This window comes from Martes martes, assembly GCF_963455335.1.
Source record: "Martes martes genome assembly, chromosome: 14".
Classification (NCBI taxonomy): domain Eukaryota; kingdom Metazoa; phylum Chordata; class Mammalia; order Carnivora; family Mustelidae; genus Martes; species Martes martes.
In genome coordinates this window covers 81918401-81936593 of record NC_137902.1, presented here as the reverse complement: position 1 = coordinate 81936593, position 18193 = coordinate 81918401, and the positions used below count along the sequence as shown (strand labels likewise).

The 18193-nt window shown below is 44.2% G+C and overlaps 1 protein-coding gene across 4 annotated transcripts in view; it reads left to right on the top strand.

The window, feature by feature from the left end:
- Positions 1-18193, top strand: part of TTC13 (tetratricopeptide repeat domain 13) — a 75833-nt gene that overhangs the window by 39764 nt on the left and 17876 nt on the right. For all 4 annotated transcript variants that reach the window (XM_080822627.1, XM_080822628.1, XM_080822626.1 and 1 more), the window contains 8 exons: positions 149-259; positions 5794-5876; positions 7670-7811; positions 8059-8233; positions 10392-10548; positions 15284-15414; positions 15939-16071; positions 16909-17001. In XM_080822627.1, coding sequence (XP_080678753.1) covers positions 149-259; positions 5794-5876; positions 7670-7811; positions 8059-8233; positions 10392-10548; positions 15284-15414; positions 15939-16071; positions 16909-17001 — 1025 coding nt within the window. The remainder of the gene's footprint in view (positions 1-148; positions 260-5793; positions 5877-7669; positions 7812-8058; positions 8234-10391; positions 10549-15283; positions 15415-15938; positions 16072-16908; positions 17002-18193) is intronic.

Here is an 18193-nt window from a genome sequence, read left to right as displayed (position 1 = left end):
GTGGATATGAAATGTTCCCTTTAAAGCCAGAAAGGGCACAGAATAAATTGTTTTTTTTTTTTTTTTCTTCTCGACCAGTCAGAAGTAAGAAATGTCTGAATGTCTAATGAATACTACTTTATTTTTCCCCCCGCTCTCCTTTTTGTAGGACTATGCAACAGCCCACGAAGACTTTCAGCAGTCCTTAGAACTGAACAAAAACCAGCCTATAGCTATGCTATACAAAGGTCTAACTTTCTTTCACAGAGGACTTTTGAAGGTGAAAGTGTTGTATACTGTGTATACAGTATCATGATTCTGCTTTTCTCTCGTGGGTGGGAGGATCTTAGTGGGGTTTCATTGGGTCTGTTTTAAAAATGACAACTCACGTGTCTATCTAATCGGTTTATTTTAGGAAGGAGTTGGAGTCTACATACTTTTTGAGCTCCTACTGTGTGGAAGGTACTTGGAGGAAGGTGCAGGCGGAGAAAGGATAAAGGGTTAGTGAGAGGGAGAAAGAATTCGTCACACTTGACACTGAGGAAGGATACAGTTTACAAAGTTTTCTTCCACATATAATTTATCATTTGGTAGAGACACTAAAAAAAGGTGGCATGAACAAAGAAAGTGCTTTGGCAGCAGAGATCAGAAAGATTCACTGAAACTGCAGCATCAGAGAAGGTTCCAGAGAACAAGTCCACCTTGTCCTGGGCCGTGCAGGCGGAGCGGACTGGGGGCAGCAGCTGCTTCCGGCAGAGAGGAGAGCACGAGCGCTGGCAGAGAGCACGGAGGTGGCCAGTCTGTGGTGTAGCACGTAGCCGGGCTTGAGCCCAGGGCTGCTGAGCGGGCGGGTGGGCCAAGGGGAGGCCCTCAGCTGTCTCGAGTGCTATATGCAGAGCGCCTTGACTTGAATTCGTAGGCCCAGAGGAGCTGCAAATCTAGATTCGGAGGGAAAGTATGTCACTGAGACCCCATCTGCCACTTAGGAAGGGGGTTCTGACACGCCAGTGGCTGGAGAGGTTAGGGGCAGAGGGCCACGGGGAGACGTTGGCAGTGTTCCGGGGGTCAGAGCCCCCGGGGGCTGCAGGAGCAGGTCTGGAGACAGTTTTCCAGCAAGCACGTTGCTTCTGCCACTTGGAGACTGCTATTAGCTGGGACAGGGTTGAGGGAAACAGGAAAGGGGTCATCCAAGCCGACTGACATATGGGGTGACGATGTCCCTTCCATCCTGTCTCCGCCTTCTGCCCTCGGTCGGGCCCTGAGGGCGCTGAGGACCTATTGTGCGGCAGCCTTGCCTTGGGGCAGACACCAGGCTGGGAGCCGAGAGTGGAGCTCTGGTCCTCATGGGGGCGTCCTCTGTGCCCATGGCCCGCACAGGGTCGGAGCTCTAGTGCAGGTAGCATCCCCGTCTGATTGAAAACGGGCTGGCCCGAGAGTCAGCCTCTGCAGGCGAGAAACACTTCCCGCTGACCAGGAGCTCAACAGAGTCTTCCCAGACGGGTTGTTCGTCACAGGAGCATTGACAGCTGTGTAGAAGTTCAACAGCGCCTGGCAGGAAGGACACACATTTGATTGTGGAAAGTAGTTCCGTGGGTCGTGTGCAGACTCTTGGAGGGCAGGGACGGCTTACCTTCCGAAAAGCCTCTGTTGTAAACCCTCAGTGTTGTGGGCAGTGCCTGGCCCATAGGAGGTGCTCAGTAAGTCCGAGAGGAATAAATGATCTCCAGGACAGAGCCTTGGACTGGAAGCTGGAAGGCCTTGGCTCGAGCGTCTGCCCTGCATCCTGCGAACTCTGCCACTGGCCATGGGACTTCATCTTTTCAGCCCCTCCCCCTCCATGTGTGGCGGAGAGAGGATTCTGCCCCCCGCCTCTGGAAGGGCTTGCAGGGATTCAGTAAAATGATGTGTGTGCAGGGGCTGGGAGCACGGATCGGGTCTCCGTGATGACAGATTTTGTTTCATTTAATCTCAGTTTCACGGACTCTAGAGAGATAAGTCCCATCCGCTAAAACCCAAACCAGAGGGAACTGCATGGTTTCCTTTCGTTCTGTCCTTCCTGCGAGTCTGTGGAGGGTGGTCCGCACCGAGGCTCTGCCCGGCTTCCCCGGGTTCAGACCTGTGGCCGTAGGCACCGAGAGCAGGTATTTGAAATGTGCTTTGCCCAGCTGCCACTGGGGCTTTTCCAGCTTATTTTGTATCTGCCCCCTGTTCCTCTCACCTTCTCTCAGTCGTCGAAAATTTAAAAATTCACAATCACAATCACAATACTATATTCGAAGTGTATATATATATATACATATATATACACATACATACATGCACTGCCTTGGATATCTCATGGAGGAGAACAAGATTTGAATTGCAAAAAAAATACCAACAATCAGTACTGAGAGGTAAAAAAATATATTCTTTGAAGTAAGCAAATGCAAACAGAGAATTTCGCGGTAGACTCTAAAGCTGGTTTAGGAACGCGGGTAGGGGGCGCTCCTTGTATTACTTTGAAATGAGAATCTTTCCGAAAAGAGCTGTAACAGAGACGCTAACTGCAAGGGCTGGCTGAGACAAGGGCTGAGACTCGGTTTGGTTTATTCCAAATCCGTGGGATGAGAACCCAGACCTAGTACCTCCGTTCGACGAGCACCAGAAGCCCCTCAGTGAACCAGTCTCGCCAGATGATTTGGTGCTTTCTCCTCCTCACTGTGCTCATAAACACGGCATCAGCATGTGCAATAGATGGGAACTTTTTCTTTGCATTTTTATAGATCTGCTGTCCGAGGTGGTCAGAGAGTGAGACATATTGTCTCACTCATCCCAGCGGCATCCCCATGAAGTGTAGAAGGAGCAGAGGGTGTCCCAGTTACACAGATTGGAAAACTGAGTCAGTGGTGACATGCCTTCATTAAATTAACGAACTTAGTTTAGCTCTCTTTAGTTTCTCTTGTTAACCGTAGAGACAACACATTACATGGACCCATGAATTGGAGCTATCCTTGTATCCTAAAGCTGGCCTCTTTAGGCCAAATCAATTTAGAAATTAATTAAGTGGGTGGTGTGCTTATTTACTTTACGGTGTAATACATTAGAAATCTTTTAGGTGATATTCCAGGACAAATGTCACAACTGTCCGATCAGGTAGATAGAGCAGGCGTTTTGGATTTCCCTGGGGAAAACACAGTGAAGACTTTTATCTGTGATGTAAAGATACTTCAAACATTGCATATCTCGAGCTCCTGTTTTGGGGCCAGCCTTCACTTTGAGAGTTCCGTGAGACTGTTCTCTTCGTTGTAATAAACGAGGGACGCGTGAGGGACCGTTGCCCGCCGCCAGCCAGGATGGCGGCAGATAAAGGTGGCGACACTCCCTCTGGTGGTGCAGATCAACTCACAGCCAGTCCGTGTGCTTAGACATTGACTCATTCGAACGTAGTGTCTTTGTTCCCAGTGGCTTCAGATCTTGATTCTGCTATGTCCCCTCTTTGGCAGAATGAGGTAGAGAGCTGTGCAGTGATTAGACAGGAACCCCGAAACCAAAGACTCTTAAAAGCTGAAGAGAAATCAGACTTTGAAGAACTGTGGCGTCCCAGCATGCTGTAAGTGCAGTGGGCAGCAGATGTCTCCCGGGCATCTCCCCTAGACGTCCACAAACACCCCAGACTCGGCACGCCCCGGCTGGACTCCTGACCTCCTCCCACCCCTGCCCCGCCCCGCCGCTGTCCCCCCTACTTCCTTACGTTCGTTCACGCTCTCACCTTCTACCCAGGATCCCCAGCTTCGAACTTCCTCCCCTTCCTTCTCCCTCGTTCCCCGTATCCACAGCCAGCAGATTCTTCATTGGCCTTTAAGAATATTTCCTGAGTTTGACCCTCCTTTTCTGTCCTCAGGGACACAGTGTCAGTTTGAGTTTCCGTGATCTCTTACCTGGACCTCTGTGGTCACCTCCTCGTGGGGCTCCACTCCCTCCCCTGTCCAGCCCGTCTGCTCTGTCGTGGCTCGTGGCATTTTCTCTAAAGAGTCAGTTCGGTGAGGTCCCACAGCCACAGCCTCCATTTGTCACCACTGGCAGGTGATGTCCAGACTGTGGGGCATGGCAGAGGCCCTTCTTCCCCCCACCCCCCACCGCCCCAGCCCCAGCTCCCCACACCAGCCTGCGCCCCGTCTTTTCCCTCTCCTCCACTCCTGCCTTCCCCGCCACTGCTGAGCACCCTGCCACCGCACCACTGTCCCCCCCCGTCCACGATGCCCTCTTTCTTTACCAAACTCCTTCTCCTTCTCCCCGACCCAGCTCAGTTGCCACCTCCTCCATGAAACCTCTCCTGGTGTCCCCGTCTCAGTTAGTTCTTCCTTTCTCTTTATTCCCCGAGACTTTGACTCATATCTCTATCGTAGCTCTTAGTTTGTATTCTAATAACCTGGTTAAGTAATTGGCTTTCTAACTAGACTGAGTTCTTCGAGGCCAGAGAGAATGACTTGCTCGTCTTTGTGTCCCCTACCCCTCACACTGCCCCTGGCACATAGTAGGCGCTCAATACATGTTTGTTGAATTTAAAATACAGTTGTAATGCACCCAAAAGATCAAGACGAGGCAGGGCCAGAAGTCTAATGAGGAGTAGTCTTCATTCCGGAAGTGATAAAATTTATCCGTTCTCATCCTTCTACCAAACAGAACACATTCAGTGGGACTCCTTAAAGAGTAGGTGATTGTCCCCATCGTTGCCTTAGAAGAGTTTGGAAGTCAGCCCCTCTGACCCTGCTCCCCCTACAGAGAAAATCAGGAAGCAGGGAATGGGTGATTTTTGGAAAAGAATTAGGATTATGTGCCTATGAAATCATTAAATATTTATTGAGTGCCTACCATGTGCAAGGCATAGGACATCTCTCGTAGTTTTTTTGCTATGAATTATCTAATTAGGTGTGAAATACACAGACATTTTAGCCTTCCTCTTCAAAGCCATTGAGATCATGATAACTTTGTAGCCGCTGACTTAAGTAAGACACATCTTTTCCTTGGGAAATGTGTGAAACGTCTTTATAATTTTTTTATTACAGTTAATAGTCAAGTCATAATGGAAAGTACACCGAATACGGTTTAAGACTATTATCGTGAAGCAGAATGGTATATTTCATTAACAGTGTCCAGAGGTTTCCACAGTGGCCAGTTGCGCTGTGTGTCCCAAGGGCTCCTCCCTAGAGCACGGCACCCGTGCCCCCTTCTCTGCTGCCGGCAGGAGCTATGCCCCAAATGCCCCCGACTCAAGGCTTCTGTTTGATTTGGTTTTGCTCTTTCTTTTTCCTGTAGATCGTGGGAATCCTTCTGATTCCCAGTCAGTCTAGGAGCCCTGTTGCTTTTTTGATGAACAACGTCAGGCTGGGCTTACTTTTTTGTCTCTTTTGTTGGTTCATTTTAAGGGCTGCTGGTTACGGTCATTTAAGACTATACTTCACACAGTTAGTAAGCTGACTTTCATTCCGCAAGGCCTTTATTCATTAAAGAAACGATGTTGACACAAGGCTGACATCGTTAGTAATCAAAGCCCTAATGAAAAAGGTAGCGAGAAGCCGTTTTCCCATTCTGGAAGGGAAAAACTTCCAATGCTCTGTTATTATTCATAGCAATGCCTTTGTTTACTGTTGAAATTAAGTCCTCCCGCCTCATAGTTTGTCATACTCTCTACCTCTCTTTTTTTTGAAGTCCTCATATTTAGAAAAAATCGCTCTGAGATCATGTGTACTCTATTTTTAAGTCCTTTAGTGATTTAAGTGAAACTCAACTTCAACAATTATGCCAATGACATAATTTTCTATGTACTTTTTTCAGGAAGCTATTGAGTCCTTCAAAGAAGCCTTGAAGCAGAAAGTTGATTTTATTGATGCGTATAAAAGTCTGGGACAGGCCTATAGGTAAGAAAAGCAATAGTAGTCTGGGTAGGAGGGAGGGCGTGCAGTGGGGGGACAAGAGAGCCTCACTTAATAGTGACATTTCAAAAGAAATTGCATTTCTTAACCAAAAGAGATTGTCATTCTGAATCGCATAAGCACTTACAAGCTTGTTGAGTCTGTCTCTAGAATACAGAAAGAACTGTGTCAAAGGGTATCATGATACATATTATTACCTCTTCCCCCCCCTTTATTTTTTTATTGTGAACTTTTTTTTAATTACCATATAGTATATTATTTGCCCCAGGGGTACAGGTCTGTGAGTCGTCAGGCTTACATACTTCACAGCTCTCACCATAGCACATACCTTCCCCGGTGTCCATAACCCAACCACCCTCTCCATAATAATTATTATCTCTTTAAACAACTTTTCTTCATATATATTGGTCTAGAAAATGTGAGTTCTTCAAGGGTTATCGTTTTGAATAGTGGCATTATACGTTGTTGAGTCACAGATGCTGCTGCTGCTTTCTAGGCAATAAGTAAGCTTAATTCCCACCTCACTGTGATCGTTTGAAGATTCCTAGATGGAAGGGATGGAAAACGGTGCTGCGTCCCTGTCATTAACGGGATAGATTATGAGATAGTTATGGCGCATCTCTATCAGGACTGAGAAGTTATGCCTAGACTCTGGCGTCTGATTCCATGTGTTACCCTGACCAGTACTGACTTTCAAACATTTTTACACTCTGACCTGAATAGGAGATTGCGTAGCATGAAAGAAGGGACTGGGGATTCGGGAGTCAAGCAATGTGGTTCCAGTTCTAGCTGGCCCGTTTTATACTTGGATGTCCTTAATTTCCCTGAGCTTCAGGGTTCTCCCTTGCAAGCTACTGTAAAAGTTAGAAAAGACACAGTGACAGAGATCCCCTTCAAAACCATTGGCACCTCGCTCAGGAAGGGTCGAATCCAAGAGCTTATTTATCTGATGGCGGCAGCTGGAGACGCTCTCTTAGGCTAACTTGACGAAAGTGTCTTTGAATTTGTTTTGGGTTTAAGTGATGACCTTTATCCTTGCTGTCCCACAGAATTGTTGGGGACATACACTGAAAACAGATTGGAAAGCACTCAGAGTAATTAGTAAAATGCTGTAGAGATTTAAGCGAATGTTATATTATTTAAAAATATTCATTATTAACAGAAAATTGACATACGGAACATTTTGAAGGTGCTTTTTTTATTTGTAAACACATAATACATAAAAGAAGGCCGGTAGTAATCATTTCCATTTTGAAATGATCACAACTCTAAAGTAGACTTTTGTTTTAAATTTTAAATTATGAAACGATTTGCTGGATTTTAAGTGAAGTTAACTTCTGTGACAGAAAAAATAAAATTTAAGCTTCTGAATTTGATTGAGAATGATGAACCTGTGTATGATTGTAACCTACATGGTATTTTCCCCCCACAAGGAAGAAGCATGGTTTTATCCAAATACTAAAATTTACACGCGGTTTTTTAGGGGTTGGAGCTCATGAATTGGGGAAAAGGTTTTGACTAGGCGCTTGTCTTTGGGAATCAATAAACTCATCTTCCCCAAAGACTTCCCAGGGCTTTGTGCTTATCCTACAAGCTGGTAGCATTTAGGAAAAGTAAGTGGGATGTAGCTGAGCCGTAAAATGGTAAACTAGAGACGGGAACATCCGCATCAAGGTGTGGTCGGGTTCACGTGTGGGACCGTGATCCTGAAGCCAACATACCCCGCGTGTTCACTGAAATGCTCTGCACTGTGCTCATCACTGTTGCCCAATACCTAGAGAACTGGGCAATTTCGAAGCCGCCACCGAGAGCTTTCAGAAGGCCCTGCTGCTCAACCAGAACCACGTGCAGACCCTGCAGCTCCGGGGGATGATGCTTTACCACCACGGCAGCCTGCAGGAAGCCCTGAAGAACTTCAAGGTGGGCCTCAGTGAGAAGCCAAGGACCTGGAACGGGATGAACGGGGAGGAGGGCCCGGAGTCGGGTTTCCGCGGTAACGGAAAGGGAGAAAACCATTGCCACGCCCTATGGACTACTTTAAGAGTGTGTATTTGGTCTGCTTTAGCCTGGAGGGAAAGTGTTTCTAACTCGAGGCTGAAGAAGAAAGCGCTTAAAAGTCATCGGCGCCTGTACTGATGCTAATAGAGCCTTTTCTCCTTCCCCGCAGCGGTGCCTGCAGCTCGAGCCCTACAACGAGGTGTGCCAGTACATGAAAGGACTCAGCCATGTTGCCATGGGACAGTTCTATGAAGGCATAAAAGCACAGACTAAAGTCATGCTGAATGATCCTCTCCCGGGCCAGAAGGCTAGCCCGGAGTATCTGAAAGTGAAATATCTCCGAGGTAAAACACGAAATGGCCCAATCATTGAATTTTAATGCTCAGAGCTGCAGAAATCATATTGCTTGTCTCTCTGAGGTTTCGTAGGAGGCAGCTGAGTCTCGAAGACACGAGGTAGCTTGAACATAGCCCCTGCCCTTGGTTAGCAGCCGTACCTGGACTGGATAAGGGCCCCTGTCTTCTGTTTTTTTAAAAATATTTTTTATAACATTTTATTTGTTTATTTATCAGAGAGTGAGGGAGAGAGAGCACAAGCAAGGGGAGGAGTAAGCAGAGGGAGAAGCAGGCTCTGTGCTGAGCAGGGAGCCTGATGTGGGACTCGGTCCCAGGACCCCGGGATCATGACCTGGGTGGAAAGCAGATGCTTAACCGACTGAGCCCCCCAGGGACCCCCGGGCCCCTATCTCCTAAAGACTGGCCCAGTACTTTGTTTGCCACTGCCTACATATTTTTTCTTTTTAAAGTGAAAAAGATTTCACTTGAGTCAGAAAAAACCTATTCTGAGTTGAAAGTGATAGTCATCTGGGTATCAATGTGTCTCATCATATCTTGTCTAGAGACCTAGGAGTCAGAGGAAAGTAACATTTTCTGAGGCTTTTACTGTTAAATGTAAACTTGGTATCTTTGATCTGTCATTCCTTCATTTCACAATTCTCACATACTTTGGAGACATTCGGTTGGGATGAGGAAGAAAGCTGATCTTTAAGCTGTCTTTGGTTTGTCAGAGCCTCACGTTTTCTCTGCCATACAGAATGGTATTTTTTTAGTTGTTTTTTTTGTTTTGTTTTTTTTCAAATGGATATTTTAATTGAAGTACAATTAACATTCAGTGTTATGTTTGATTCAGGCACACGATACAATGATTCAGTTAATTCTGTACATTCTCTGTGCTCATCACGACAATATTTTTATTGTTCACACAGAGCACAAATCTTTACCTCCCCTTCTGCTTTCCTTTGTCATCATTAACCCTCTCCTACCAGTACTGTCCAACTGTAAAAAATTATTAGCCCTGGAGTTGTAAGTTTCTAATAGCCACATGAAAAATGTAAAAGTAAACATGGAGAATTAACTTCAATAATACATTTATTTGACTTGGTATATGCATAGCATCAGTTCAACATATAATTAATATGAAAACACTATTCATTAATATCATTAGGTATTTTTCATTATTTTTTGTGCCAAGTCTTTGAAATACGATGTATATCTTATACTTACAGAACATCTTTATATTTACATCTCAATTTGGTTGTTAAATTTTCATTGGAAATTCTTAATTTGAACTCATGTTTCAAGAAATTTAAAGTTGAAAAAGTAGATTCGTATATGTGAGTTGTATATTCTGAAGTTTTCTAACAATTCACTCAAATATCAATTTTTACGTTTAGATTAATTAGATTAAAATTTAAAATATAATTTCTTGGTCACACTGGCCATGTTTTTTACTTTTTTCTTTCTTTTTTGAGAGAGAGTGTGTACACAAGCGTGAGCAGTGGGGGAGGGAGCAGAGGGAAAAGGAGAGAATCTCAAGCAAGCTTCACGCCCAGCATGGAACCTGACACGGGGCTCAATCATGACCTAAGCCAAAATCAGGAGTTGGATGCTTAACCGACTGAGCCACCCAGACACCCCACACACTGGCCATGTTTTAAATGTTCACTGGCCAGGTGGCTAGGGGCTGCCTATGATTTCCTCTTGTTTCCTGGTTTAGTAGAACACGTAGACTGAAGGAGGGGCACTCCATATCCTGGCATTTTTCTGCACTGCTTCTCTAGAGATAAGTAGCAGCTCATCAGTTGATGAAATCATATACATAGTTGATTCACATCAGTCAATAGAGAACCAGGCTCTGTCTGACACTGAACTTGGATTCTCAGGCTCTGCAACTGGAAAGTGAGAACTTTGGTGCTCTTCATGCAAAGAGGATTAAAACTTAGCCAAGGTGGACCCAGATTGACTGGCTTATGTCCGATCTGGTACTTTGAGTTGCCCTGTATCATATAGTAATAGGGACTTACTACAATTTGGCGTCTCCATTTAGAATTCTTGGAATTCTTGGAATTAACGGTTTGTTACAAAGTATTTGTATGGCAACCAGCAATAAAAAAGATTTCTTTGGCGATATGTGGGTGTGTCAGATCTCGTCTCTTATCTGCAGAGTATTCTCGATATCTTCACGCACACCTTGATACTCCTCTTACGGAATATAACATTGACCTGGATCTGCCTGGAAGCTTTAAAGACCACTGGGCTAAAAATCTGCCTTTCCTCATAGAAGACTATGAAGAGCAGCCAGGGCTGCAACCCCACATAAAGTAAGTGCTTTAAATGAAAATGACTTTTTTTGCTTTTCAGGCTGAGCTATCAGCTCATTGTGGTAACTCTTGCTCAGCAAATGGCTTCCTGTCCGTGTTTCTCGGGAATTTATTTTTGGATTTGGTATGCCTGCAGATATTTCTTTTAGTTTCTGAGGTATATTGAAACTTACCTTTGGATATCCCCTTTCCTTCTGGCCCAATCTTCCCTGCTAATTTTATGCCACCTTCAAACTTGAAATGTAGTTATTGGCAGTTGTTGATATGCATTACTATTACCATGTTACGTTTCAAACAAATTACTGAAAACCAAAAGTTTGAAATTACAGTGATGGCCGACTACTGCTGCATTATGACTAAGGGGCTATCTGATTACAGAACGATTAGATCTAGGATAGAAAGTAATCCCTGGGAGTCTAGCAATGCCTTCAAAATTAAGAAAAATCTGCCAAGATCAAGCCCCTCACTCCCTACAAAGAAAGAAAACAAGGGACAAATTCAAGCTAGAGTGATGCATGATAGGCACATTTGAAAGGAAGAAAGTGTCCTAGAGATGAGGGTATCTAACAGCCACTGCAGTGGAATGCCTTGAGGCTTAAGCAAGATGGGTTTGGACCACATTCACAGGGTCTTGACAAGAGCAAATGCAGATCTTGCCTGGGAAGATTATAGTGCCAGTGTGGGGGTTTAAGTATTCCCACAGATTAAGATCGTTAATATGAGAGTCAAAAACAAGATCACCAAAACAATATGTGAAAATCAACAGAAATTACAAACAGACAAACATGTACAAACATTACAAAAAATACAAACAGACTTAGACTCTCAAGGACTTCAGATATTGGAATGATTGAATACACTCTCTAACTCCAAATGAAAGGTTTAAAGAAATTAGGAAGAAATACCAAACAAGAAACAAGAGATTATTAAAAATGACCAGGCAGGTTAAGAATAAATTGGAGCCTTTAGGAATAGAAAATATAGTCATTGAAATAAAGAATTCAGTATATAAGCTAAACAGCAAATTAGACATAGCTGAGAGAAAATTGCAGAATTGGAAGGCAGAGCATTAGGAATTATCTTGAATGTAGCACAGAGAATCCAGGTGTTGGGAAGCATGGGAGACAGAAGATGTGGAAGGTATAAAAAATGTCTAGCATACATTTAGATGAAATCTTGGGAGAAGGGAATGAAGGCGAGACAATTTTTGAAGACATAATGGCTAGTAATTTCCCAGAATTAAGGAAACATAAATTTACAGATTTTTTTTTAAAAAAGCAAACTAAATGGCAAGAAATCCATATCCAGACATATCATCAGTAACAAGGGAACACAGAAGGAGAAAAATTTTTTAAACAGAAAGAAAAATCTTATCACCTACTTAAGGTCAGTAATTGGACTGACATAGGCCTTTCAACATCAAAATGGCAGCCAGAAGATAATGGACTATCTTCAGAGTGCTGAAAGACAAAAGTAACTTTCAACCTAGAATTCTGTAGCCAACAAAACTATCTTTTATGAATAAAGACCAGATAAATGTATATTCAGATAATAAAAAGCTGAACTAACCACCACCTGCCATTTGCTAAAAAATCTTCTAAGGCATGTAATTAAAGAAAAAAGCAATTAACATCAGGCAAGATTTGAGATATAAGAAAGAATAATGAGAAAAGAAAGATGGTATGCTTGATGAATTGGTAAGTCTAAATAAGCATTGTCTATATAAAATAATATCTCATTTGGGGGCTTTATAAAAACGACAAAAATAAAGTACTGGGCACAATAACAAGTAAGTTGAGGGATAGCAAGAATTAAGTATTCTAAGGGAATATAGGTTAAATATCATGTTAAAGCTTTAAGTTCTGGGGCACCTGGGTGGCTCAGTGGGTTAAAGCCTCTGCCTTTGGCTCAGGTCATGATCCCAGGGTCCTGGGATTGAGCCCCGCATCGGGCTCTCTGCTCAGCAGGGAGCCTGCTTCCCCGTCTCTCTCTGCCTGCCTCTCTGCCTCTCTGTCTACTTGTAATCTCTGTCTGTCAAATAAATAAATAAAATCTTAAAAAAAAGAAGTATTAAAAAAAATCATCTTAAAATATCTAGGGTGAGTACTAAAAGTTAGAAATAAAGTGTACGGCTTCTATATTAGTAGAAGAGTAAAAACAAAACAAGTCTAAAATCAAGCAGAAAAAAGGACTGGAAGGGAGGCATTAGAGGTAAGTGGGACAAATAGAAAGAAAAAAAGTAAGAATAGGTTGAAATAATCCAGATATATTAATAATGACAATAAATATAAAGGGACTAAATGTCAAAAGACAGATATAGTTGGATTGGAATGTTTTAAAAATCCAGTTAAATGCTTTTTACAAGGGGTACGTAATACATAAGGACACAAAAATTGAAAGTAAAGGAATGGGAAAAGTTCTACGTGGGAAACACTATAAGAATCCTGATGTAGGTATTAATATTAATAGATTTAAAATTATTAAATTAAATTTTATTTTTTAAAGATTTTATTTATTTGAGAGAGAGAGTGAGCAAGAGAGAGCATGAACAGTGGAGGGGGGTGGCAAGGGAGAGGGGGAAGCAGGCTCCCTGCTGAGCAGGAAGCCCGATGCAGGACTTGATCCCAGGACCCTGAGATCAGGACCTGAGCCGAAGGCAGACGCTTAACCATCTGAGCCACGCAGACGCCCCTAGAAAAGGATTTCTTTAGACACACAAAGCTCAGACCTTAGAAAGACTAACAAGTTGGACTGCATTGAACTTAAGAACTGCTATTTGACAAGAGACACCATGAACCATGAATAGCTAAGTCTGAGTTATAAAAAGCTACTTGCAACCTGGAAACTGATTATCTAAAATTAATGTCCAGAATTTATGAAAAATGTCTATAAATTAAAGATAAAAGTCAAATAACCAGTAGAAAATTGTGTAAAACACGTGAATAAGGGAAAGGATGAATGGCAAATTTGGTTGATAAGTACATCTGACCCCATTTCTCACCCACGAGAATGAACGCATATTACAAAGTCCGATAATAGTAATATTGACTTGGGGGGTGGGGGTCAAGGAGGATTTTTATACATGCCAGGTGAGAGTTGAAATTGCTATAACCACTCTGGCCAGCTGTTTGTCATCATCTTGTAAAACTGAACATTTGTACATGGTACAGTCTTACACTTCTGCCATGTGTATTTGTTAGAGGAACTTGTACTTGTGCACATGTCCAACAGGAGATCTGTACCAGACTGCTGATGGCGGTGTTTGTTCAAATGGAAAACCGAGAATCATCCCAATGTCCATGAACAGAAGAGTGGATAAAAGTGATACCAGCCCACAGTGGGGTACTGTACAACAGTATAAGCAGACAACCCATCTGACAGTGTGGATTAATCCTAAAATATAAAGTTGAGCAAAACCAGCAAGTCAGTAAACTACAATGTCCTATCATTCTCCCCATAAAATTCTTGAGCAAAACTATAGAATATATTGTATAGGGACACATATTTGTAACCTAGTTGTTTTTTTTTAAAGAAAGGAATCATGAACATAAAATTAAAGATAAGTAAGCTCTCGCTGGGAGGCAGGAGGATAGGATGGGGACGGTGGCATACAAGTAGATAGACAATTGGTCTAGTTCTTAAATTGGGTTAATGAGGTGGTATGCTTTTGTGTGTCTCAATTATTATATAATCAGAAGCATTAAAATAGGCTGGCCAAAGAGGTTATGTGTATTCTCTGCCACTCCTTTTTAGAGAATTATCCGTGTGCCGGAGAGCAATAACATAGCAGGCCTCACTGTAGTCTCTAGAAAGGTCTGCTGGCCCCTGGGTGACGTCTGGGAACTGAGGTTTTAGGAGCGTCCCACCGTTCCCCGAACCGACGAGTGGCTTGCTGTACCTAAGCTGTTTGCACAAACAACACGGTCTGTGCTAAACACTGACTTTCCTTCTCGGTGTCTGGATTATGGGAACTGGCCAGCTAGAGGCTGCGTACATGATCAGCCCCTGATAGAAACCGGGTTGGCAGCATTTCACCCGGGGGGCTTAATCCTGTGTTGTCTCCCTGGGAACGGTCCCTTGGAAGCTTCTACCTGGTTCCCGCCTGGTTTCTTCGGGGCTTCACCCCATGAGCTTTTCCCCTTTGATGATTGTGCTCGTGTTCTTCTGCTGTAATAAATCCCAGCCATGAGGATGACTGTGCAGTCCTGTGAGTGTTCCTAGTGAATTACTGAACCCGACAGTGGTCTTGGGACCCCTACACAGCCTCTACCCTAAAACTGCAAACTTTGTTATGCAGACTTCAAGGAGGTTGGCAGCTAAGCAAGTCCTACTAGGCCCATAGGCCATTTCCAAGTATACTTGGTGTAATAGAACTTGGGGCAGGGGTAGGGGATACACATGGGGCAGACATCTGGTTGCTTGTTGATGAAGGCAGTCCATGCAGTTTATGTATTCTGGGGAAGTTTTTTAAGGCAAATAATGGTCGTAGGTATCTTCTGAATCTCACTCCAGTTATTGGTGTTCCAAGTGTGTGATAATTGTGCGTGCACACACTCACGGAGATTCCGTCTTTCAGTTTGTGTGTGGTTGGGTGCCCAGCACCAAGGTCAAGATTCTGTGGTCATAGGTTTCTTGATTAGTTTTCCGGTGGAGGAAGTGACTGCTTTCCAGGTGAAGCCCGATTGCAGGACATTTGTTGTGAAAGTCCTGACCATGTACATGGTATTTCTTCCAGAGACGTGTTACATCAGAACTTTGAGAGCTACAAGCCTGAGATCCAAGAGCTGATCTGTGTAGCTGATCGTCTGGGATCACTGATGCAATATGAGACACCTGGTTTCCTGCCAAACAAGAGAATACACAGAGGTATTCTGAAACCGTCTGAAAATGGAAACACTTCTGACATTGTCGAACCATGTTGTGCTTTAAAAAAAGAAACAATAATCATTTGGGCTGACTCAGAATCTCCATTTGATCAGGACAAGAATGTGGAGATTCAGTCCCAGTGAGTTCTGAAAGGAGACGGCCGCCAGCATGGCTTTCGTGCTGTTGCTGTAGTGTAGACAGAGAAGCTGGGTCTCAGACCGGATGGTCCGTCCATGGGCGCCGTCTGCTCAGTGTGGGAGCAAGGGAGAATTTACACCTCTGGTTGTATCCGTAGGAAGCAGAGCTGGGAGGAGACAACTGTTTTAGTTTCCCTTGATAGATTTTGGTTCTCTTAGGACCATCAGGGCTGTAATGTATCTCTGGGCTTGTTAAATTGCCAATACTCATGATTCTTTCTACGTTGACCCTGGAGTTAATCCCCAAGACTCTGTAAAGTGGGTGAAAATCAGTTCCTCTGACGTGTACCTTCACACGCTTGTTTTCTCAACATTTCCTTCTTTTAGCCATGGGTTTGGCAGCGTTGGAGGTCATGCAAGCTGTCCAGCGTACGTGGACCAACTCGAAAGTTCGCATGAATGGGAAGACACGGCTGATGCAGTGGAGGGACATGTTTGACATCGCCGTGAAGTGGAGACGGTGACTAATCTTTAAATGAAAATACGCTCGAAGTGTTATCCTTGGGAAAGGGTAGAAGCCTCCTCCAGTTAACGGGTGTTTTTGAGTAGTGTAGTCGATGTACGGTATTACGTGAGTTTCCGTGTATGGCGCAGAGATCCGACGAGTCTGTATGCTACACTGGGTCACGTGAGGGGCGCCACCATCTGTCCCCACACAACACTGTTACAGGATCACTGACGTGTCCTCCTGCTGCGCCGCTCATCCCCGTGGCTTGTTTCCATAACTGGGGGCCTATACCTCCCACTTAGCTAACAGGTTTAGAATCCTGTTTTGTTTACTAACAGTAGGCCTTGTAAGTTTCATTTTCCTCTCTCGAGTTTGTCTGAAATTGCTGGCATCCTCATTCTTTGAAATATACTCAACTAGTGTTTATGAACTCTAGGGACTGAGTGCTGTCGGGTTTCCAAGCATATTTTTAAGTGAAGTGTTTTAGAAAAAGCCGTCTCTTGGAGAGAGCGTATCGGGGTGTGTCGTCCCTTCGAATAAACTTCAGTGTCCCAGTCCCTCGATAGTTGAAGTGTGTGCCTGCCTCACCAGCTACAGTGTAGTGGGGAAAACCGCTGATACTCATTTATATGAGAAAAATACTGCCTTCTGGTAAACCCGGACTGACCTCCTCCTTGGTCCACTTGGAACTCCTGTTTGGAATCTGCAGGTCGGTGTTGCGTACTTTGAGAAAAGCCGAGCAGCTGCTTTCTCGCCACTTTGCAAAGACCTCTCCTGTTCTACTGTGACTGCTTTTGAGCATTTGTACGTTTTATAAGGTCTTCGTCCTTAACAAGCTCTGTTTTATAGGATTGCTGACCCAGACCAGCCCGTGCTGTGGTTGGACCAGATGCCAGCACGGAGTCTTAGCAGAGGTTTTAACAACCACATCAATTTAATCAGGTAGGAACCTTTTGTGTGTCTTTCCTGTTTTCACAGGACTTTATTCTCAATAGGTCATGGAGACCGTGAGAGACCCTTGCTCCTTCCCTGGTGACTTTTTGACTTTTTGACAGGGGCAGACACAGATTAGCTCTGCACCTGCAGGGTCCTGCCTGCATTCATTTCAGCTAATCCAGCTGCAGGAAAAAATGCAGAACATCCCATGCTCCTTCCCCTGGCTGTTCTCTTCGATGCACAGCTCTGTTGAAGGGAAGACTGCCCGATTTTTGCTTGGGATGTCCTTCTCAAGGGGTCCTAAAACATCACAGCAAGTATTTAGATGGAGAACATGACATTTCCCATGATGTCCTGATGATGTTACATGGCTCGAAGAATTCTCGAACAAGAACTGTGGTGGGGGAAGGGCTCCCCTGTCCCATCACCAAAACCCCAGCAAGCAGAGGGGTTGGCTCAGTAACACTCCGATAGCTAAGCCTTCCTGAAAGGGCGAGCCACGTTAACAGGAGAGCCCCTGTCTTGTCCAGAGGCTCTGCAAATTCGGGACATGGGTACTTAGCCACCTTCATGTGCTTAGCTGCCCTCGAAGTAGGTGACAGACAGATATTAAAGATCATCAGCTTCAAGGGGAGCCATGAATTTACTTTCAGATAAAATTCGCAAATGTGGCCATCGTGTCACATCTTAAAACGCTTCTACCTCCTTCCAGAAGCCTGATCAACGAGATGTCATTCAGTACAACTCCGACGTTTTAAGTTTAATGGAAATGTCATTTGTACATTTTTTTTTCCTAGAAAAATATTATTTTTTCCTCTTGTGGCTGGTGTGTTGCTGTTTCTTATGGAATAATTTGTGACATGTGGAGCTAGACCACCGTCCGTGTGTTGTGCCGCGTGCTAGTGACATAGCTTAGTGAGGACAGACTGATGAACTACGACATGGTGTGTTAAGAGTGATGGTGGTCATGTGTACAGGACACAGGGGACACAGAGGAGGGGTGTCTAGTCCAGCCTTTAGGTGATGCTTGAGCTGCGTGGGAGGGTGGGAAGCAGAAAAGTGGGTGAGGCGTGGCTGCATGAGTGAGTCAGGCATGGTCAGGAGAGGATGACGCCATCCTCAGGACTGGAGGTTAGCTTACAGTTAAGGGAGTAGCATCAGGAATTGAGGCTTAAGAGACAGGCAGAAACCAAAATAT